The 24,780-nt window shown below is 47.0% G+C and overlaps 1 protein-coding gene across 2 annotated transcripts in view; it reads right to left on the bottom strand.

Annotated features, from left to right (window-relative positions):
* Positions 1–24,780, bottom strand: part of SPTBN1 (spectrin beta, non-erythrocytic 1) — a 964,524-nt gene that overhangs the window by 461,052 nt on the left and 478,692 nt on the right. For both annotated transcript variants that reach the window (XM_069608234.1, XM_069608235.1), the window contains 3 exons: positions 22,238–22,329; positions 21,111–21,191; positions 20,106–20,221 (listed from right to left, as the gene is read on the bottom strand). In XM_069608234.1, the coding sequence (XP_069464335.1) occupies positions 20,106–20,221; positions 21,111–21,191; positions 22,238–22,329 (289 nt within the window). The remainder of the gene's footprint in view (positions 1–20,105; positions 20,222–21,110; positions 21,192–22,237; positions 22,330–24,780) is intronic.

Below are 24,780 nucleotides of genomic sequence, written 5' to 3'. Positions count from 1 at the left end.
CGCTTCATCCACCTTTTCGCCAAACAGGTGTTCCCCTTCGCATGGCATGTCAAGGACTTTGTACTGGACTTCAGGACGGAAAGTAGTACATTTGAGCCACGCTTGTCGACGAAGCACTACTCCGTGGTCGATTTGTTTGAAGCCAGACTCTGCTAGGTCAACTGCGATATTAATAGCGTGGTTGGAGGCCTCTTCACCATCCCGCACCAGTAACATAGCTGCTTTCCGGTGTTCGTCTGGCAGGTGTTCTAGGATAGGGGCTAGTTTGTGCCACATTTCTCTATCATATCGTGACACGATCGCTAAGGAATTGGCTGCTCTTACTGTCGTAGCTCCGACCGAGAGCACCTTTTTTCCAAAGGCGTCCTGCCTCCTAGCCTCGCTTTCCGGTGGCGTAGAACATTTTTGCTGTACCCTGGCCTTCCTAGCCGCTGCCGCCGACACCACCGAGTCAGACAGAGGCTGTGATGTTAGACATTTTGGAGTGGACTCCGGAGCTTTAAACTTTTTCTCGATCCGTCCTTTTATGGCTGGCTCCGAGAACGGATGGCGCATCGTCTTGAGACCTTCTTGCCACACGTGGTCCAGGATTGGGATGGCAAATACCGATTTTCTCCTTTGACCCATGTGGTCAAAAAGGAAACAGTCTTTCTTCTGCTCCTCAGGAATCAAGCCGAATTCGGAACAAGCTTTTCCCATCATTGCATGGAAGGCTCCGACATCATCCGGGGGAGATGGCTGTGTCTGGCTCCTCGTAGACTCTAACTCTACATCCGAATTCCATGTTGGGTCCCTCGACGGTGACAGGGAGATGTCTGAACCCGAGTCACCCAGTATAGAGTCGGACTCCGACAACTCACCCTCCTCCTGAGCTCGAGGACGATCTTTTACCACCTGGGGAGCCGATGGGTGTTTAGTCGTCGAGCGAGCCGTACATGTTTGCTCGTCGATGGAAGGTACCGAAAAAAGTGACGATGACGTCCCAGGTTGAGGGAACTGCGTATCCAGCCATTGCAGGAGCTTCTGAAGAGTATTAAGCACATCCAGAGACAAAACCGTCTGTGGGGTCAGTAACGTGGATGATATAGGTACCATACCCCCGCTCGCACTCATCGTCGTCGACGTGGAAGGCCGTAAGCCTAAATCCGATGGCTGCAGAACCGTGTCACCTTCTCCTTCCGCCGAGCAGGCCGTGTCTAGCTGCAGTAAGACCTCCGGGGGGATCGGGTCATAGACCTCTGGCAGCCAAGCCATAGACTGAGTCTCCGTCGACGAAGGAATCCCAACCGCTGCTGCCTGAACGGTAATGGTTATCGTCAATGACACCGAGGTGGACGAGCACGTCGTCGTCGTCGAGCCCTTAGACTTCGTCGTCGATTTCGATGCCGACTTCCCGGCTGAAGCATCTCGACTCATGGAAGACCTGGGACGGTCCCCTGAGGAGGATTTTGACAGCGCTAGCCTCTCCGTCTTAGATGATGAGGTGGAGGGCTTTTTATGTGACGAGGAAGATCCAGCATGTTTCCCCTTATGCTCGTCCTCAGTGCGAATTTCCGCTGGCCGCACCTTTTTTGATGGAGGCTCCGACTTGCTCCTGGAGGCCGTGGAGCCAACTTCCGAAGCCGGGTAGGCACCCGCTCCGTCATTGAGCCAGTCGACCAGCCTTCTTTTACGGTCCTTAAGGGTTTTTTGGGAGAAACCCTGGCATATCTCACATGTATCCGCCGTGTGGTGCGGGTGGAGACAGTAGATACAGTCCATGTGGCAGTCTCCTTCATAAACTTTTTTGAGGCCACATGTTGCACATGGGCGAAATAACGCTTTTCCAGACATAATTCTCCAGAATTTGAACTTCGCCGAAGCGAAACAGGAAAAACAACCTAGTTTTCACTAGTAGTAACACGAAGATCCCACTACTTTGAAAGACGGTTGAAATCTGAGGGAGCGCGGGGGCGGGTCCTGTATTTATATCATGACGTCCTGACGTTGCGGGCACGCATGATACAAAACGAGGTGGATAGGACGCATAAGCGTCGAAAAAGTTTTCCTACGGGAAAGGGTCTATATAATGTACCGGGGATTCCCAGCCTGACGACGGGGAATATTCTAAGCATGTGAATCCATGAAAGATCCAATGCTGGAGAAATCATACATACATGGGTAGGTTATCTATTGAGTAACCAGGTGATGACCTTAGTTCTGAAAGGTTGGAAGGTGGGGGTAGATTTGATATCCAGTGGAATGGTGTTCCATAGTTGTGTGGCTAGAACTGGGAAGCTGGATCCACCGGCTCTTTTAAGGTAATATTGTGCTGGGGCCTGGCCTCACTGTTATTTCTTTTGGGTGATGCCATCCACCACGTGGGGCCACAATGTACAGCCTTCGCCATTAAAGTCACTGGGCGATCCCCCAGAGTCACCACCCACAGCCCATCAATAATTCTCAGCCCCCTTTCAGCCCCAACATAACTGCTGCAGACTTCTAAATCTTAAGGGTGGTGGGGTGGGGGTTGGCACACGCACTCACTGCCATGACCTGCAGCCCTGTATTCTTCTCCTGGGTGAACCTGTTTTCTGGAGGCTGCACACATCTCTGAGCCCCGCAGTGCCATGTCTAGTCAGCTAGCATCCCGATTGCAATGGGAACAACGTTTATCACTGCTGCACCCACAGCGCCAAATGCTACTTGTGACCCTGACACCTCTGCTTATTTGTCAGAGGCACAAAAGGGCAGGTCACATAATCTTCAGCTGGGCCGCGATGACTGAGCGGCTCAGGACTACACTTCACCTGGGCTGCTCCGGCAGCCCAGGGCTTTCCTTCACCACCTTGCCCATCGAGGGTGGTGTGCACTTGAGCTGCTCTTCAACTACCGGACTGCCTGGCACACAGGACTGCCCAACATGAGGGGTGAGGAGGTACATCTGGGTTGCCTGGATCGGGCTGCCCGGACATGTGGCCCTGACTGGGCAGCTCTTCTTTTGGCCCAGGTAGCCCTGCGCATTCTGCCAGGGCCCTTTAATTTCTTTGGTCCATCGGATCAGGCCCCCAGGCATGCCAACTGGCGCTACAGCCTCGAGGGTCCTGTGCTACCCCTGGCATGCAGCCTGGGCCCACAGTTATCAAACTGGGTCGCCCAGCCCATGAAATGCTTTTTCTTTTTTTCCTTCCCCACACCGATTTCTTCCTTTCTCTTTTTCAACTGCTCTTTTCAAATGTCCCTTTTTCTCCTTGCCCAGTCCATCCTTGGGCAGGGGAGTGCTGTACCTTCATCTCTTATCATATGTGTTTCCTTTTCAACGTTCCATCCAGCCCCATAGTGGAATGGGTGGAGGATGGGGGGGTTGAACAGACACTTTAATAACGTATTTTATTAAACCCTGGTGTTTGGATCTTTATTTCTAGGTTTTCCCATGGGGACAAGCATGTAGCCCCTTTTAGCCGGGCCCCATGTGGGCCACAATTAGTTGAGCTGTCCATCCATCAGTACACATTTTCCTTGAAGAATTGGGAGAAATGCTTGGAGAGCATTCACAATTGCCTGGAACGCACAGCACGCATAACGCCATAAAACCCAGGAGCTTCTAGAGCTACCAGGACGAAGTGGCTAGTTTGTTCTGAAAATGCACCAGAGGGAGGTTTATGCCCGAGATGATAGAGGCAACAAAAATAGTCTGGCTGCACAGGATTCCCACACAAATTCCAGGAAGGTTAGTTTCACAGTTGGAACAAGGCAAGACTTTGGATTTCTAAGCAGAGCTTGCTCTTACCAGCCAAACGACAAGGTAGAGATATACATGGACCCCCCCCCCCTCCGAGACGAAATGCATTGGCCACCACATTCATGAGCATGGTCCACACCCTTGGTGCACCATGGAGTCCGAAAAGTAGTGGCTGGTAGTGATAATGGTGCCATTCACTCCATCCACTTGTTAGGACACAAAGAAGCAACAACTGAGTAATGCAGGTCCACCCGACTTGTGTCAACTGCAGACTCATTCTCCACCTAAACAACTAGCAAGCTATTTCTCAGGATCATTGTAGTATCCAAGGAGTTCTGCCTCAGTACCCCATCTTGGAGAGCTAAAGCCCAAAACCAGTGGTTCTTATGGTCAAATCCAAGAGTGCTTATCTTGAACTTCTCTTTGGGAAGAAAGAGGTTAAAGTACGAGAGGTCCAGAATTGCCCTCTTCTTGGACACTGAGAAGATTGTAGAGTAAAATCCTTGACCTTTGGTCCTGGGGAACTGGCTCTATATCCGACCACCTCTAGCACAGGCATTGAGCATAACGGAATTAGAGGGGGGGGGCAGTGGGCGAAGTGTACGAAAAGAAGTAGTGGAGCTATGTTCCCTGCTAGCCTGCCCCTGCTCCCCACAAACCCCATTGCCACAACCCCTCCCACACACAATACACTTGCACCTGCTGTTTAAGATAACGTTCAGTGCAGTGCACTGAAAGTTAAGGTTTCAACTTCTTCCTACACTTATTTTAAAACAAAACCATTCCGGAACGGTTTCTTTTTTTTTTTTTTTAAGTATAGGAGCTGTACAAGGTAATTTAAAAAAGTATAGTAGCAGCGCTCCCGACCGCTCCCGCTCACTTCGACCACTCCTTTCAGTCCCGGTAACCAAGAAACCTGTCAAACGCTCTCTGCCTTGGATCTCTGGAGAAAGCAGACTGATGCAAGCGCTTCTGGTCAGGTTTGGGCCAATACTGCAAGGGATTTTGCAGTTTGCCCGTGTCTAGTCGAGCAGCAAAAAGAACTGGTGGGCAGAGTCAGTCCAATCAGGTGCAAAAAGGCTCTGGTCCTGTCCCCATGGGATAGACTCCCATTAATGTGGAGGAAAGGGGACGGGAACTAGTAATACATCTGGTATCACTGGCTTCTCTGAAGTACTCACATCAAAAGGGGAAAGGGTGACTGGCAGGAAGGTATACACAATGTCTCACTTCCCAGCTCATCAGGAATAAGTCTGCAAAGACATACAGGTCCAGTCTGATCTGAGAGCAAAGGATGTTGGAGACATTGCCAATCACGAAGTAAAGGTTTGGTCTAGCATATGATCTTGAAGGCAAACAGACTGTCATGGTGCATGCCCCCAAAACCCTGAAACCTGCGAGCCCAGCCCAGACTCCGGCTTTCTTTGGGACTTCCCAGGCCCCAGCTAGGCTCACCTGGGCTCAGTCCTGGCGCGGCTGGCGCCAGGCTCATGGTAAGCGTTAAATACATGATCCATTTATTTGGCTCTGAGAAGCAGAGCCATTCAGTACAGGGTGTGGCTTGGGACTACTTTTCCTAAGAGGCAGGATACGATGAAGGGGACTATTCTCCTGGAACTACTTGCAAGGCTATTTAAACCGCACCTTGCAAACTGAACAGGCTTCACGTTAATCTGCACTCCTGCAGCGTAACGCTCATCGTGTCAGTTCTTGCTTCCTTTCTGCCACGCCCGTCCAGAGTCTTCTATCCATCGGCACCTGTGAAAATAGAAGAACAAGAGTTATTCACGCATTGAAGGCCTTACCTGTAGAACATCCAGACCTTGCCTTCAGGCTTATCCAGGGACTGCTGCATCTGTGGAAGATCAGAACAGAAGTTACCCTCTTGGGTAGCGACGCACCTGACTCTGCCTCCTCCAGGAACTCCAGTGAGCAGTTCTCCATCATTCTGCATCGCGCCGCATCTTGACACAGTCGGTCGGACCTTCCATCTTTTTCCTGGAAAAGCGCTGCACCTGCTGAACAGAAAAGACAAAGCAGGTTAGTCGCACACAAGAAGGCTAAAATAAAGCGAACTATTAGTGCATCTCGAACAGCGCTCTACTTACCGGCAAGAATCCTGCACATCATCGTCAGGAGAGACATCCATCATCCGAAAGCAGCTTTTGTGCTGCACCTGAAAGACAAAAAAAACGAACATTAGATATCTTGCATGCAAGGACTTAAGGCAGCTATTTCAAGGAGTTATTGGAATAGAGACTTACCTGCTTACTCCGGTCCATCCACTTCAGCAACCTCCATCGGATCAGTGAAGTAACTCTATGCTGGAACTACTGAGTAACTGCGCCCCTGCCAGAGAGTGTGCAGGATGGAGAGATCACCCATATAATATACAAGGTGAGCCAGGGAAAGAGAAGGATAACACGGAAGGAGGTGAAAACCAAAACCAGCTCCACACAGTTGGCTAATATCTTGTTTCAACTTGCAGACGAACATCTCCTGAGGCAAGACAGAAGGGAAGACGCAAGCAGGCCCCCATTAAGCAGAACACCACCAGTGCAGACATCCTTCGCACACGAGCACGCCCCCGAGGAGACCAGGTGAGCGTGACAGAACGCGAAGCCTTACACAAATTCTCTACCTGGGCGCCATGGAAACCTCGGAAACGGATCAGCTAGCTCAGCTTTTGGGGGAACTCAGGGCCGAGGTACATTCTGCTAGGCAGGAAACCAATGCCTTACAAAGGGAACTGATTGTAGCAAAGGACCGCACCGATGATCTCGCCAGACAGTTGCTCCAGTCACAGGCAAACGCCACTACCTGGTGTGGGGTCAACGGTACCCCCCGCATCAAGCAACCCAGTTCAGGTGGTGCTCCCAGGAGCTGTACCTTTGGCACCCCCAGAACGATTCGCTGGAGATCCAAAAAGGTATGCGGTTTTCATGAATCAGTGCCGTCTACACTTCTTATGCAGGCCAGGAGCCTTTCCAAATGGCCAGTCCAAAGTGGCCTTTGTTCTTTCATATCTTAGTGGCGGTGCTGCTGACTGGTCGGTACCGCTGGTCAGTCGGATGATCCCATCTTGAGAGACTTCCAAAGATTCCAATTGGATATGGAGAAGCTGTTTGCCCGGCGCTGCCAAGGTCAAGCATTGGACAATGAGCTTTTGTCTTTGCGTCAAGGCAACCAGGATCTGCTAACTTACATTGCGACCTTCAACAGACTGGTTGTGGAAACGGATTGGCTGGACGACAAACTTACAACGCTGTTTTACCGCGGCCTAAAGAACGTTTTAGCTCAAGTGGTTAACCCGCCCAGAGACTGCACTGAGTACATAGACTTGGCGGTCCAGCTTGATCACAGACTGCAGAACCGTAAGGCTGATCGTGCTAGAATCGATTCAAGGGTATTTGTACGCCCCAAGGAAAACGCCTCCAAGACCACCGACGTGTCAGAACCCATGCAAATTGGAGGAGTGCGTGGGCCATTATCCAAGGCTGAAAGAGATAGGATAAGACAACAACTGTGTTTGTATTGCGGGTCAGCCAGCCATTTTCTTCTAGAGTGCCCAGTAAAACCAGCTAAAAAGGCAGTGGGAGTCGCTGGTAAGGTTGAAGCAGAGTCTGAGCCGGAAAACTTCTCCACCCGGCAGGCGTAGAGGTCCGCTTGCCGAGCGAAAAGAAGGACTCCCAGACCTCGCACCTAGTTTTGCCTATGGCCCTTATAAACCACCAACAGCCATCTCGAATGCATGCAGTCAGAGCATCCATTGACAGTGGAGCCATTGGAAATTATATGGATCAAGAGTTGGCTTTGAGGATGAACCTTTCCCTTTGCGAAAAGGCAACAGACTTAGTCACCACAGTCGACGGAACTGAAATAGCTTCGGGTCCAGTAACACATTCTACGATAGAGATGACTCTTTTGTGCCAAGACAGTCATCGGGAAACCATAGTGTTTGATATAATCAAGGCTCCACAATTTCAAATAATTCTGAGAATGCCATGGTTCGTATCACATAATCCTTGCATAGACTGGCGTGCCAAGAGGTTGACCTTCTCAGTCGACTGTGCTCAAACTTGTTATCCAACTAAAGGACCTTTAGTCACTGGAGAGACGACGATCATGAAACCAACCAATTCCCTCCCTCTGGTATATCAAGACTAACAGGACGTATTCCAAAAGGATCAAGCCGACACACTGCCCCCTCATAGGTTGTATGGCTGCCAGATCGACCTTGTACCAGGAGCACAGATTCCGTGCGGTCGAATCTATGCTCTCACAGAGCCCGAAAATCTGCATTTGAGAAAATATTTAGACCAGTACCTGGCTAACGGTTTCATTCGCCCATCCAAGTTCCCGGCGGCATCCCCCTTGTTCTTCTTCCTTTTTAGGCACGGTGACCTTAGGACTTGCATCGACTACCGCGCATTGAATCAGGTCACTGTTAAAAACCGTTACCCTTTGTCTTTGATTCCTGACCTATTGGATCAAGTTGAAGATGCCCGAATCTACACCAAGTTAGACCTTCACGGAGCATACCACCTGGTACGGATCAGGAAAGGGGACGAATGGAAGACCGCTTTCCGCACCAAATACGGGCTATTTGAATACCAGGTGATGCCTTTTGGCCTTTGCAACGCCCCAGCGGCGTTCCAGTATTTCATGAACGATGTTTTGCGAGAAATGATTGATGTGTGTGTCGTAGTATACATCGACAACATTCTGGTATACTCTCGTTCAGAGCAAGAACACGTGAAACATGTCCGGGCCGTTTTGGACAAACTTCGACAACACAAACTGTTTGCAAAGCTGGAAAAATGTTTTTTACATGTCACTGAGGTCCAGTTTCTTGGATTTGTATTAACCCCTCATGGTGTGTGGATGGATTCACGAAAGGTTGAAGCCATTCTCAAATGGCCATCTCCAACTTCGATTAAAGGAGTTCAGAGCATGCTCGGATTTGCAAACTTCCATCGTCGTTTCATTCCAGGATTTGCGCAACTAGTCCACCACATCACCACTCTGCTGCGCAAAAACAAGCGATTTCAATGGTCCGAAGAGGCTGAGAAAGCCTTCCAGGAGCTAAAACAAAGATTCATCTCAGCCCGATCCTGAAACACCCTTGTCCAGATCTTCCATACGTGGTTGAAACAGATGCTTCCAGTCTGGCAACGGGAGCGGTCCTTTCCCAAAGGGACCCCGAAACTGGTCAACTACACCCAGTAGCCTTTTGGTCACGGAGGTTTACAGCTCCTGAGTTGAATTATGCTATTACGGATAAGTAACTGTTGGCCATCAAGGCGGCCTTCAAAGCCTGGCGGCATTACCTCTTAGGAGCTAGGCATACCATCACAGTAATTACAGACCATCGCAATTTACAGTACCTGAAGGTGGCAAAGGCTCAATCATTGCGTCAACTCCGACTGCCATTATTTTTGGCGGAGTTTGACTTTGCAATTACTTACCGACCTGGCTGTCGAAATGGAAAGGCAGATGGACTGTCCCGTATAGGAGTAGACGAGGAATAGGCCAAACTCGACCCTGTGCCCATCATTACTGGTGAAAAGATTCTTGGAATTACTACGTCTCTAACGCTAGAAGACGTTCAAGAAGAAATCCCTCATCTCATGGATTCCAACGCCCTAAAGAATTGGCCGACCAAAAGTCCTCACCATTCAGTCACTAACCAATGACCCTATTTTCGAGGAAGTCTCAACTTACCCAGCAAAGAACTTCAGGAAAAGGTTGTCTCACATTACCATGACTCATTAGTAGAAGGTCATCCCGGAATTGCAAAAACTGTGGCCAAGGTCAAGCAACATTTTTGGTGGCCGACATGGCGTAAAGACATCAAGCAGTTTGTACTATCCTGTGGTGTTTGCGCTCAAAACAAGGCCCAGAAAAAGAAATCACCGGGCCTGCTTCAGCCATTAGACATCCCACCTACACCTTGGCACACCCTATCCCTTGATTTTATAACAGACCTTCCTCCCTGTGACGGGTTCAACACAATTTTAGTAGTGGTGGATTTATTTTCGAAAATGGCCCATTTCATCCCACTAAAAGGATTGCCCTCAGCTTCAATTCTGGCTAAAGAATTTCTAGAGCAGATTGTTCGAATTCACGGATTTCCTTCCATCCTAATATCAGACCGTGGCAGCCAGTTTATCTCACGCTTCTGGAAGAAATGTTGCAAGTTAGCTCAAATCGACGTAAGGCTTTCCCCCAGTCACCATCCCCAAACTGATGGTCAGACAGAGAGAACAAATCAGACCTTAGAGCAATATCTCAGGTGCATGTTACATCAAACGGAAGGCAGCTGGAAGGATGTTTTATGGATCACTGAGTATGCTTATAACAACTCCCTGCACTCCAGTACAGGTCAAAGTCCCTTCTATACAATCTACGGGTTACATCCGCGAACTTCCAATCTTGACCCACCACAACTTTTGGAAATGCCAGCTGTGAAACGTTTGCACTCTACCATCTCCCAAGCCTTCAAACAAGCGACGGATCATCTAAAACAAGCTAAGGAAAGGTACAAGAAATCAGCCGATGTGCATAGAAGTGAAGCTACAAAATATCAGGTTGGAGATGAAGTCTGGTTGGCGTCTAAGCACATACCCGTGAAGGGACCTCGTACCTTCAACCCCAGATATTTAGATCCATATACCATTAAAGCCATTATCAATCCAGTGGCTATGAAATTGGACTTAACTCCGCACATGAAGATTCATCCTGTGTTCCACGTCTCACTATTGAAACCAGTGTAACCTGGAACACGAGTTGTGAAACCACCGAAACCAGTCACTGTAAACGAGGAACCCGAGTACGAGGCGAAAGAAATTCTTGACTCAAAAATCACTAAGTCAAAACTATTTTACTTGATAGATTGGAAAGGATACGGACCACATGAAAGATCATGGGAACCTAGCGAGAATGTGCATGCTCCACGGTTATTAAAAAGGTTCCACCGCAATCACCCAAACAAACCAGGACCAATGGGTGAGTCTGCCATGGGGTGGGCAGGAGGGGGTGCGGGGGGGAGGAGTGCTGTCATGGTGCATGCCCCCAAAACCCTGAAACCCGCGAGCCCAGCCCAGACTCTGGCCTCCTTTGGGACTTCCCAGGCACCAGCTAGGCTCACCTGGGCTCAGTCCTGGCGCCGCTGGCGCCAGGCTCATGGTAAGCGTTAAATACATGATCCATTTATTTGGCTCTGAGATGCTGAGCCATTCAGTACAGGGTGTGGCTTGGGACTACTTTTCCTGAGAGGCAGGATACGATGAAGGGGACTATTCTCATGGAACTATTTGCAAGGCTATTTAAACCACACCTTGCAAACTGAACACGCTTCGCGTTAATCTGCACTCCTGCAGCGTTACGCTCACCGTGTCAGTTCTTGCTTCCTTTCTGCCACGCCCAGTCCACAGTCTATTCATCGGCACCTGTGAAAATAGAACAACAAGAGTTATTCACGCATTGAAGGCCTTACCTGCAGAACATCCGGACCTCGCCTTCAGGCTTATCCAGGGACCGCCGCATCTGAGGAAGATCAGAACAGAAGTTACCCTCTCGGGTAGCGACGCACCTGACTCAGCCTCCTCCAGGAACTCCAGCTAGCAGTTCATCATTTTGCATCACGCCACCATCTCAACACCGTCAGCCGGACCTTCCATCTTCTTCCTGGAAAAGCACTGCACCTGCCGAACAGAAAAGACAAAGCAGGTTAGTCGCACACAAGAAGGCTAAAATAAAGCGAACTATTAGCGCATCTCGCACAGCGCTCTACTTACCGGCAAAAATCCTGCACATCATTGTCAGGAGAGTCATCCATCATCCGAAAGCCTCTTTTGTGCTGCACCTGAAAGACAAAACAAACCAACATTAGATATCTTGCATGTAAGGACTTAAGGCAGCTATTTCAAGGAGTTATTGGAATAGAGACTTACCTGCTTACTCTGGTCCATCTACTTCAGCAACCTTCATCGGATCAGTGAAGTAACTCGATCCTGGAACTACTGAGTAACCGCGCCCCTGCCTGTATATTATACGGGTGAGCTCTCCGTCCTGCACAGAGAGTGTGCAGGACGGAGAGCTCATCCATATAATATACAAGGTGAGCCAGGGAAAGAGAAGGATAACACGGAAGGAGGTGAAAACCAAAACCAGCTCCACACAGTTGGCGAATATCTTGTTTCAACTTGCAGACGAACATCTCCTGAGGCAAGACAGAAGGGAAGACGCAAGCAGGCCCCCATTAAGCAGAACACCACCAGTGCAGACATCATCCTTCGCACACAAGCACGCCCCCGTGGAGACCAGGTGAGCGTGACGGACATATCACTCTTGAGGGGCATTTAACAGTCTGTAGAGCCTGCCAACTTGGGTTTTAAACTCCACTCAGATGGATGGTGGACAGGATATTCTAGTCATAGGCAAAAGCACAGAGATCTAAACGAGCATGCATAAGGTCCGAAATGAAAAACCGGAATGCTAGTTTACGTAAAACATTGCAATGATGTCAGAAAACATTAGCCTGTAAGATAGTTCAGCGGGTTGAGCGCTCGCTGCTGTGATCTGTGTGTAATCTGCAGGATGCCTGTTTGAATCCGGGCAAGGCCAACTCAGCCATTCATCCTTCCGAGGTCAATAAACGAGTACCAACTTTGGTTGGGTGGTAGGTCTGATATTGTATGGAATGCTCAGTCTGTTTAGAACAAAACTTCTGTCATCATAGAATACTTTCACTCCAGCTCTCCTCCCCTAGACTTTCTTGCTATCACTCAACCCTGGATTTCTCCATCTGGCACAGCCACTCTGGCAGCCCTGCACAGCTCCAAACTATCCTTCATTTACTCTCCTCGAATTACTGGCAGAAGTGGAGGCTTTGGACACCTACTTTCGTCCCGCTTCAATGCCTCGCTAATCTCCAATGCCACGTCCTCTCCTGCCTTTCTTGAATTCACCATCTCTGCTATTGCTATGCCTCACTCAGTTCACATCATCTACATTCGACCTCTTCCTGGTCCCAGTCGAGCATTCTTTGATGATGCTGGGCAACTCTTTGATTCTCTTTCCACTAAACATCACCTCATGTTACTTTAACCTTCCCTTTCCAGCCACGTCTCAGAAATCAGAACTTTAGCCTTTTCTTAGTGACCACGCTCTCCACACAATTCATAACCTACCACACAGGGGTAACTCTTTGGATCTCTTACTCATCTCTACCTCTCTTTCAGCCACGAATACAGTCGCACAATCCCTATCTGATCACTTCATTGTTTCCACCACTATCTCCTTTTTACTCTGACCTTTCCTCCCCACTTGCTTCACCTATTACTAAAAGGAAATGGAAACTTTCTGCCATTTCCCCTTTCTCTCCGACCTACAGTTCTCACTCTCCGCCTTCATACCCGATGCCTCTTCCCCCAACACTGCCTTCTCCAGCTTCCAGTCCATACTATATGACTCATTCTCCTCTCACTTCCCACTGCTTACTTTCACACCCAAGTCTAGGAATCCTCAGAAATTAGTCACCCCATTCATACGCTCTCTCCGCAGACATGTGCCGGCTGTAGCGCAAAAGGAGGCGTACCCTCTTGCATGAGGGTCTGCAACTCTCTGCCCTGAACACGCTCAGGTCACCCTTGATCGAGCGAAAAGGGAATTCTACCCAACCCTCACTCTAACCATTCTTGCAGGCTACAGGGAACCCTAAACTCACTCCTCCCAAGTCTATGACCATCAACTCCGCTCTCACAGCAAATGACCTAGCTGAATTCCTCGCTGCAAAAATTCCCAAAATTTGAGACTCTCTCCTGACCTTACACTTCCTCTTCATACATTTTACACTCTGCCTACTCTACCATCATCCCCTGTCTCCATCCCCCATTTAGTCACACTAATACTGACAAAGTGCTATCTCGACTGATGAAGGCTAACCCCTTGTGTGCCCCATCAGACCCTCTTGTTCATGAGCTAGTCAAGCCTATTGCCCCTTTAGTGGCCTCTCACCTCGCTGAACTCTTCATCCTATCCTTACTCTGCTTCCTTTCCTCCATTTTCAAAACAGCCACAGCACCCCTCTCCTAAAATAGCAATGGGATGACCCAAACCAATCGCCTAACTTTTGCCCTGTGTCTCTCCTTCCACGCTACTCTATAGTGCGTGGAAGGGTTGTGTTGACGCGCATTACCAATTTCTTCAACATCCACAACCTTCGAGAACCGCTACAAGCATGTTTCTGCTCCTGTCACTCCACAGAAACTGCTCTCATGAATGTTTCTAACCTCATCACCTCCGTCAAGCACTCCAACCTTTCCTCTATCCGAATTCTCCTTGACCTGTGTCTGTTGCCTTTGACAGTGTTGATCACTATGTCCTTCTTAATGCACTTTCTTCTTGGGATTAGAGATCGAGCCCTTTCCTGGATTTAATCCTACCTTCCACCTCGCCAATTCTCTTTCTCTTGGAGCAACACATGCTCTACCTGTTGGTGTTCCACAAGGCTCTGTCTTGGGTGTGCTCCTCTTTACAATCTATACCTCTGCTCTTGGGACACTAATCCCCTACTTTGGTTCTCGTGCCAACTCTTCCGGACGACACCCAAATCCTCTTCTCCTGATCCCTCTATCAAAATGTCCAACTATCGCTTTAATTAAATATTGGACGGCTTTGCACTCTCTGATGTTAAACTCTACCAAAACAGAGGTGCACTTCCTTCCCTGCCAAAAGTGCTCGCTCATCTCTTCCTCTGCCTATCCAGTTCCCACTTGACACTCGCCCCTACTCTTCTTCAGCTAGAAACCTCTGTCATCTATAAATCTTCTCTACTTTCATCTCCAAAACTGAAACAGCAGCTTGCCACACACTCTGCTCTGCCTCCTCGACCACTCTTGTGGCTCCTCGCCCTCCCTGTGCGTCCTATCACTTCCGCTCTCTCCCGACTTGCTCCACTCTTCCCCCAGACATCCTAGAAATAGTCGGAACAGATTTTCTCAAACCCAAACTAAAAGCCTACCTCTTTGCCTCCAATTTACCCTCTTAACTTACCGGTTATCTACCTGCTAGCTAACATTTTCTCCTTGCCTCTAACCTGCCTGAGTCCCTTGCGTCCTCTGCCCCCACTCTAGCACTTCAGCCATCATGGTCTGCCTACCTGCACTTAAAAATGTCCAATGTTCATTGTCCTCGATGTATCTATGGTATATGAAATAGGATAGGGAATTTATAACGTGCATATACACAAGTGTTTCAAGCCACTTATGTATCGTCTCTGGTGACAGTTATTTACTCCCCTCCACAACCTAGTCAGAATGTCCCTCAAACTCACCCCATTGTAAGAAGCTCACCGATTCCCGTCAAATCCGATTTCGTATCTATTGTACGTTCTTTTGTGATTAAAACCTCTTACTAACATCCTATCGGATAACCTTAAAAATGCTTCACCATGCATGCTCCTTGGAGACTTTAGTCTCGGTTCTAAAGATCCCTTAGACCCCAATGCCACACAGATTAATGACTATTGAGGAACTAGGGTTTACCCAAAAGGTTACAGGCGCCACTCATACTAAAGGTAGAACCCTTGACTGGATAGCGAAACACTACTGCCAAACTTCCATTACAACCATAACTCCTTTGCCCTGGTCTGACCATCACCTGATCGCCTTTTCCTTCAAAGCCACAGTCCCCCCTCAGGTCGCTAGCATAGCCCCTGCTATTCCCACTAGAAATAAAAAGAACATTACAGCCAACAAACTCATTCCTCTGATCCTTCCCACTCTGAACTCTCTTCCTGCCTCTACAGACCCACGTACTTTGGTCGAAGAGTACAACAAAGTAATGCTCTCTGCCCTACACTATAGCACCCCTGAAAACTAGAAAATAAACAGAAAAAACACATTAACACTTGGTTCTCTCCCCACCTAAAAGCTATTAGACTAGAGAAACGGAAATGTGAACAAATATGGAGACTAGACCCTTCAGATATTAATAAAAATAACCTCACAAAACTAGCTTCCTTGTACAAAAAAGAAATAATCTCTGCCAAACAAGAATCATATAATTTATGCATTACCTAAGCCAACTCTAATACCAAAGAACTGTTCACAATTCTCAAAGAAATGGAAACACCTATCCAAGCCCCGGACACTTAAAGACAAAACATGGTGCACCAGCATTCAGAGCGCCCTAGCTAATAAAATAACGATCCTGCAGGCTAAAATTAATAATCTAAAAGAGTCCCTCCAACTCACCTCCAACTCTAACAACATCACGGCCCCTGCGCCTCCTATTACTTCACCTCTCGCCCCCACTGAACCGCCTAAACCCATCTTCAACTTCAAGAAAGTATCCATTCTAGAAGTTGAGAGTTATCCGAACTCTCAAACCGTCTGTCACGGTGACCCTTGCCAGCGCAAATTATAAAGGATGCCGCACGGGACCTCTTGCCATTCATAACTAAGCTTATAAATGCCTCATTCTCCACAGGCACCATTCCTAACAACCTGAAACAATCGTGGGTCCTCCCACTCCTAAAAAAACCAACACTTGACCCATCCATTCCCACGATCTACCGTCCCATTGCAACAGTACCGTTCCTGCTCAAAATCCTGGATAAGGTGGCGTACCTACAAATCCAACAATACTTGGAATGTAACCACCTCTTAGGAGTCCGCCAGTCAGGTTTCAGACCGCAACACGGAACGGAAACTGCATTGATCGACCTTAAGACACAAATAGATACCTTGAGAGGCAACGGCAATACAGCACTACTACTGTTGCTCGGCCTCTCAGCGGCGTTCGACTTGGTCGACCATAAAACTCTCTGCCACCACCTGGACTCTGCTACCCATTTCTCACAAGAAGCCATGGGATGGATTCAATCCTTTAGATAATAGAACTATGCGGGTCTTCGCTCCATCAGCAGCTGCGGACCCCATACCCATTACCTGCGGCGTGCCTCAGGGCTCATGCGTTTCACCCACTTTGTACAACATTTTTATGAAGCCCCTTTTCAATGATCTAGACGGTCTGGGTATTACCTACACTAACTATGCAGATGATCCTCATCCCGACGGGAGATTATGACAAGGATTTGGCCTTCGTAAACAGAGTGCATCTCATCATCCAGGCAAGGATGGCCTCTCATGGACTATGCCTGAATGATGACAAAACGGAACTTGTCATAGTTGGCACCCCGGCAAATCTCTATAAATTGAGCCAGCTCTACTCTAACGTCATCATAGATAACAATAACATTACAGTGGCCAAGGAAGTTACAACTCTTGGTTTCTACCTAGATTCTACTCTCAACCTCAAAAAACAAGTAATGGCCTCGGCTACAGCTTACACTTGTAAGCTAATCAAATCAGCTAGACCTTTCCTCACACCCAACAATTGCATTACTCTAGCTAGAGCCCTGGTATTATCCAAACTGGATTATTGTAATGCTCTATATGTAGGGTGCAAAAAATACATTACCAACAAGATTCAGATCCTACAAAATAATACTTTAAGAGCAGCTGTCAACATCCCTAAGAAAGCCCACATATCTGACCTCAGAAGAGTCAACAGTTGGCGCTCTACCAAAGATAAAATCTTCCTCAAATGAACCTCCCTGACTCATAAATGCTTACATATGGCCGCCCCACAGTACGTTACTACTAGATTCCTACAACAATCCACCAACTGCCCCTCTAGAACAGCCACTGCTAACCTATTTCGAGTGCCTAGATTCAAACGTTCTATGACAGGGGGTAATAGCTTCCAAGTCAAAGCTGCCCAAAATTGGAATTCACTCCCACCCTATTTAAGGGAAGATATGTCTTACCCCCGTTTTAGATCCAACCTTATTCTTTGGATTAAGGAACATGACATCTAACCCCTACTACTATCACTGTATATAATTGCATTGTATATATTTGCTGTCTGTTGTTGCCTACTTGTATGATATTTACCTGTACTGTTTTTAATGTTCTGTATTGTAACGTGCAGCAATGTAACTTAAGCTGAACAATCCTCTTTTTGCTCTTGGCGCCCTAATACCTTCGGGTCTGGTGCGCAGTATAAATAAACAAACAAGAAAAAGAGCATTGTTCCTCCTGTATGATCCTCCTGTATATAAAGTATGTAACTATGATCTATGTAGAGCACTTTGGCGAAAGCATTATGTAAATAACACATCATTACTATTAGGACACTTAAACCTTGTACTAAGGGTAGCAAGGCTTTCTGGGACAAAATGACAACTGTCAACACAATGTTGATGTTAAGGGGCTGGTGTTATGGAGATCAAAGGTCATGGATCTGCATGTGACATGGCTGCCCCATATGTTTTCTGAGAACAATGTCAATCCACTAGATGTGAGCTATGCTTTCTCAGAGCCACCCACCATTCAATATCCATTGTAGTTTCCCTTACAAAAAGGGGCAAGGAAAGACAGAACATCACTCTCCTGATACCAGCCTGATGTGAAGGCTGGTGCAGTGTGAATACCATGATCTGAGATTAGCGAGGGAGACTACATGAACACCGGAGGTCATCAATTCCAGAGCCCACTGAAATTGCTGTGAGGCAAAATTCAAAAGTGGAATTTAACGGGACATCCGGTTGAGAGAAATTGCACGTACGGGCAAAGCTTCCTCACAATCCATCTTCAGTTGGGATCATCGCACATACTTCGAGACTCGTCCTTAGGTGCTGCAAGGTAAGGAAACCTACATTCCACTAAGTGTCTGGGGGGGTGGGGAAAATAATAAGAGGCCCAATCACTGAGGCGGAGAAATTGCAACATTCCAGCATCCACCCAACTAGGGTGGGTTAGGATCCGCAACATTTAACTGTCGAAGGATTCTTCCATGTCTTTCTCTTGGGCATGGACTTGTTCTTGAACCTGAGGTGTTACTCACAAGTCATATCTGCGTTTGGTAACTGCAGTCTTGCTCTGAGGCAGGCAGTAGCCATGACCATATATATGGCCACAACTAAATCCAACTAAATCCAATTCACTCAGAGGAACTTCAGCCACGACTGTGGGAGAATCACAGGAATAAGTTAAGAATGTTGATGTCCGTGAACTTAATGCTCTCACATCGGCCTAGAAGACCCTTCACCACTAATATCAGCACCCTCATAACTGCATTGGAAGGGTTACACCCATAGCAGTGCAATTCTCAATGATTCAAGCAGAGACAATGTGCATGCATCACAGAGATCGGGAAAGCATTCAATGCCGGTCAAGTGGCACAGCGAGTAGAGCGCTTGCTTTGACATCCGTGCAGAGCCTGTTAACGCAGGTTTGAATCCCGGCGGGGCAAACTCAGCCTTTCATCCTTCCGAGGTTGATAAATGAGCACCACACACCGTGGGTAATAATAAGCAGCGCTCAGATACCTGAGGGTTCGTAGCGCTATATAAATGCCTAATTATTATAATTATTATTAATGGGTTAAGGCCAATAACAGGTCAATGGAAAATTCCACTGCATTGCACAGGGTTTGTTTGGTGCCTTTGAAAGACGGTGAAAAGCAGCATGGTCCGCAGTTTATTTGCCGATACACCGACAGTTTAAGTAGCCTGCTCTTCGGTCCAATCAATGTACAATATTAATTACATTACCCATTAACCACGAGTGGTACACGAATATGCAGTAGAAACTTTAAAATGGTACTAAAGGTTAATACAGATGATGCTCCATGAACATTATAAAAGTAAGCTCTATTCTGGCCTTTGAAAACACTGTCTTAAAAGGGCTTAGAATGGAAAGGGGCATGCTTGCCCGAAAGCAGATAGTGTGAAAAGACCTTCACTGACTGGCTCCTAATGCACAGATCGCTCCTATGTCTTGCAATTAAAGAATACACCACTTGCAAAAGCTTCCTCTCGGGTTCTAGCCTGCTCTACAAAAGGACTTAGTAGAACAGGTCAGCGCACTCACTGCCTGAATCAACCTTCGGAGCAACAGGAAGGTGAACCGCACCAATTGACAGGATATGGTGATTTGTCAAAGGTTAATAGGACACTCAGGAATGTTTCAAAAGTGGAACATTGTCCGTTAGCCTGTATAGACAGTGAATGTTTAATTAACCCTTTTAAGGAATTTCGCAAACTTAGTGACCCAAAACATTTATATTTTTGCAAGATCAAACTGGCAGCTGGCAGTTTTAGCACGCAAAATGGAATACCACATTTTTAGCAGTGCAGCGAGTAGATGTGTTTTTGTTCCATCATAGAGATCAAAATCCTTACTGATCATCACCACCTTGGTGGGCGTTGGGTCGAGCAGAAAGTGTTCTGCTAAATGTCCGACTCCTAAATGAAAAAGAAGGCATTGCCTTCTCACAGAGCTGCCAAGAGACCACGAATTAAAGTTCTTACCTTCAGGGTCGAGGAGCTTGGTCAGGCCGAGATGCTGTTCTGCAAGGTTGAAGGCATTTTGCAGATTGTAGTGTGCATTCGATTTCTTCAGTTTATCGAAATCAATTAAATCAGGCCTGTTGGGACAGAAGAGAAAAGACAAGAAAGAGGCTTAGGGACAGAGTCGCGAGCGAGTAGCAAATGTTCACGGAATACCACAACAATGCATGTTAATGTGGGTGTATTCAGAGACGGCCCTTTTTCCATGACTTACAGCAAATCGCAGGAAAAGTAGTCCTGACAATAGACCCTATTGAGGCCTGCTAGAAAGCGCACCAGTAAAATGTGAGCAAATGCTGTGAACCCAGACGAAAGATCCCGCAATGGAGCCCCCGCCCATCAGAGGGGCCGGGTGCCAGTTTAGATGGGAAGCTATTAAGCGTGTATACATATTGTCATGCAAAAACCTACGGCCACAAGGGCTCTATGAATTGCAGTCCCTCATAGTGCGTCATGCTGGCATCGGGTTTCATTTGTTGTCATTGATTTATTCAGGAGGTGTCCACCGTCTTTTTGGGGTTTGATTGGTTTGGGGATTCTGTTTATATCTCGAGGGGGCTATGATTTCCCACTCCAACCCAGTAATGTGGACTTAAGCTCGGAGTCACGCTGCACCTGAGCATCAGGTAATGTTTTGATGCTTTTGGCTCAGCAAGAAAGACCCCTTACTGCCGCCAGTTCTTCAACTTGCCGTCACATGCAATGAAACGCGCGATTGCTATGAAAGGAGCAGAGAACTATTCCTTTGATGACCATTTAAACAATATGTATTTTCCAGCTGTAATACATTGTAAACACTGCCGCTGGGGCAAGAAACATGATGTGTTGCGGGCTGCATTCATTGTTCATCCCCAAACTCCAGGAAACGTGGTGAAAACGAGTGTGGAAATCTTGGAGAGGAAGACGCCGAATAAGCAAATGGCGCAGGCCAGGTTCAGAGCGCTAGGGCGCGCAAGGGCCACATACCTGTGCTTGTGTATTAGAGCATTGAAGGCCATGCCGTCCCTCCAGCTTGTGGTAAAGTTGTGAATGTTAACGTTGGGATAACTGTCAAAAGCAAACAAAAGACACATGAGAAAACAAAAACCAACTGCATGCGCAGAGCAGCCATCTTAATGGAAAGTTCTGCGTCCCCCCGTACCCACATATGGGGGAATGCGGCGCATGTTTGCATAAAAGCGGCCCCTTCAGTAACCTACAACTGAAATGTCGAATATTCGAAACAGCCTTTAAATAATCGACAACCAAGATAAGTGCTGTCGGAGTACATCATAGCTCATGTAAAGTCCTTTGTCCAATAGACTGAAAAGGTAAAGTGCAGCAATACAAGCAGAATTATTGCTGGGAAATGAACAGGACAGCCAACGTAAAATCTGAAAAAACATGCTACGTAAAGCGTTTTGCGCCCATAATTGAACGGTTTCCTTGTGACTTTAGCCCCCCTCACCAAATAACACTCAGGGATTCTGAAACACAAAGCGGTAGGTCCGACTTCGCCGGGTGAAGAGAAAAAGTCTGTGGCACAAGTCATTCAAAGCAAAGAAAATGGGCAATGAACAGTTTGGAAAAGCTAGGAAAAGGATGAATGGAAAAGTCGAGTTCTACAAAATAAAAACATTGACCTTTTTCTTCTTATTGAGCAACAGTCAGGTTCCAAGGAAGCAAATAAAATTGCAATACTTTTGGGCGTAAGAGAGAAAACAAATCACATTTAAGCTAATCAATTTCCTTTTCAAAGACAATGGAATGGTTTAAAATCCCGGCAATCCTGCTGCCAGTCACTTCTCTTGTTGCTTTATCTAATTCAAAAACAACATATACTTAACTGCAAAAACACCCGCTACAAAACCAATGGATTGATAGTCGTGAAGTTCCTTTCATTTTCAAGAGCCTCTTACAGAGTTGCACTTTCTACTCACCCTATTGGAAAGGAGGCGGGTCGTTCAGAAACGCCCATGTCAGATATATACTTTAACCATAATACGGGTTGTTGATGGCCCTCGTTACAGGTCTGCATGCCCCAACAGCACAGCCCAGAGAACTTGAAAGGGTGTAAAAAGGGCTTTCTCTGTAATCGTTTAAGCCGTACTCACCCAGCTGTCTTCATCTGGCACCACAGCAGCAAGGCATCCTTTGCGGATTTCTTCTCCTTGTTGTCTTCCGTTTCCACGCTGATGTCTTGGATCTAGGGCACAGAGCTAGGGGTTAGTGAAAGCAGGTTAAGGCCTACCAGGCAGCATAGTCGGTGTAGAAGCTAGATTAGGTGTGGGGGCTAGAGCTGGTGCGAGGGGGTTTGGGGGACTAGAGTAGGTGCGGGGGAGTGGAGCAGAGTATGAGGGTGGGGAAGAGGAGCAGAGTAGGTGCGAGGGGATGGGGAGGATAGAGTAGGGAAGCAACTGCATTTGACCAACAAATACAGGCACCACAAGGCATTTTAGGAGGCACTGCTTTTGCATCCAGCATCTTCAAGATTGCAGAAAACGTCTTGGGTATAAACACGTTTACAAGTCAAATATATCCCAAAAGTGCACAGAGTGTGCAACCATAAGACAAACTAAACAGAGCAGAAAGAAAGGCGGGCAAAGGTGCCCAAAACACAGTAAGATGAAGATAAACCAAATGGGAACTACAATGCACAAAACAACGAAAACATGGAGATTGGGAACAGGAAACCTATAGAGCAATGAAAACGTGGCATGTCAACTTCAGCGGCAACTGACATAACCCTGCTCATAAGTAATGGCAAGATGGACGTCTATGAGAGCGTGGTCACGGCTTGTGGACTTTTATCCCCAAGCTAATGCTGATGTGGACCTTTCCACTACACAAATGGTACATTCCACTCACCGTTCACACCGCAATTCCCCACCTCACTCCCCCTCTGCCTGTCTAGCCAGTATTCGGTTGTCCCGTTATGCATTCCTGTTTACTTTTCGTGTACACCGAGTATGGTTATTGTTGATCTCGTGGGTGCCTTAACTAGGTGATGATACATTCTGTATAAAGTTGCTTTGGAAAATAAATACTTTATTTTTAGTACGAGTTTATGATCATCGAAGCGATTTTTACAAGATTTCAAACACAAGAAAACATGGGAGTGGCAAGTGTAGAAATTGGGTTTCGGATTTAAACTGAACGATCAATACTTTCATCTGTTGTTCGCCTAGGTCCATCAAGCAGGTTATTCTGGGGGCTTCTGTGCTAAACTGGCGAAAATTTGGTCTAAAACATTTACCGTTGCAATTGCCCAAGAAGTCCTTTCTCCTGCAATCAAACGCGATCACCATATATCTTCTTCAGTGACATGTGCTTTGGCCAAATGGTGCGACAAGTAAGGAGTTCGAAAGCAATGGGTTCCAGAACAAGACAATAACAGATGGCGTATTGATTCAGGATCGGAGGTCGATTCACAAAAGCAGCAGCTGTTAGTGGTCGAAGCCCCTCTAATCTTCAATATCTCGTTCGATGGCAAAAGGTTTAGTCGTGCTCTTAGAGTAGATATTAGATTTTTAGTAGAATGTCTTTTTAAGAAAGGCTGGATAACATTTAGCTTTCGTGCTGTAGGCGGTAAATGTGCTGTCAGTTTGTAAGTGAGAGCTTTCTCTAAAGTTGAAATCCAATCGAATTCATGAAGTCTTTTTTTTGTTTTTGTAGGGTTTTGTATAAGCTCTTCAATCAAGCTGCTGCACATGTCCAAATTTTCTTTACAGTCCCTTTCCCATTGAGACAGCAATTTACATTTTCCAGCGCTCATCTCGGACCTTAACAGGGAAAAAATCAGAGGGCTTGGTAAATCAATGGTTTTCCGGTACAGCATGATGCCGTTTCTGGCCACGATTGTCACGAGTGAGGTTAGAGACCATTCTCGCCTAATCAGAACCATGGATGTTGATTTAGGCAGATTTAATACAGTTCACCAAAATAGACTTTCTAATGTAAACCAGATCTGTTTTGGAAGGAACAGGGCCTCTGCCCTGTGTTTGATCGATGGTATCACTTTGCCACGATAGAATTTTATTATCGGAACCAAAGGGAAACGGCCATACTTCTTGTCAAGGATTTTGGCTTGAGCGGTTAGGTTCCGCATTTTTTTGTGGCGGTGAATTTGCATTGAGTTTTCTTTTTTTGTACTATCCACCATAACACCGAGATATTTGAATTCTGAAACTTGTTCAACTCTGTCCCCTTCCAGATACCATTTTTCGTTTCCTTTTTTTTTTCTTTTGAGTCTTTTCCAAGACCAAGATCTTTATTTTGGATTTATTTACTTCAAGGTCGTTGGCCCGCGTATACTTCACCAGAGAGTCCAACTGACGTTGCAGACCGATGGCTGTCTGGTCCAGTTGGATCAAATCGTCTGCATATAATAGACAAGGCACCTTGTGGCCAATTGATGGAGGAAAAGATCTAGTCTGGGCGTTCGCTTCTTTATAATCTCTGAATTAAGCCAGGAAGAGGGCCGGAGCCAAAGGGCAGCCCTGCTTTACTCCTCGTGTTGTGGGTATCGCCGAAGAAAGTAAACCGAATTTACTCAACCGTACACGAATGCTGTTATCAGTGTGAAGGGCTTTTAACAGCCCCACGATCTCCGCGGGACAGTTCCAGGAATCTAGCTTTAGCCAGAGTTTGGACCGGT

This window comes from Ambystoma mexicanum, chromosome 4q (genome assembly GCF_040938575.1).
Source record: "Ambystoma mexicanum isolate Mex_15411 chromosome 4q, UKY_AmexF1_1, whole genome shotgun sequence".
Lineage (NCBI taxonomy): Eukaryota > Metazoa > Chordata > Amphibia > Caudata > Ambystomatidae > Ambystoma > Ambystoma mexicanum.
The sequence above is the reverse complement of the archived record's forward strand: the minus strand, read 5'-3'. Positions and strand labels throughout refer to the sequence as shown.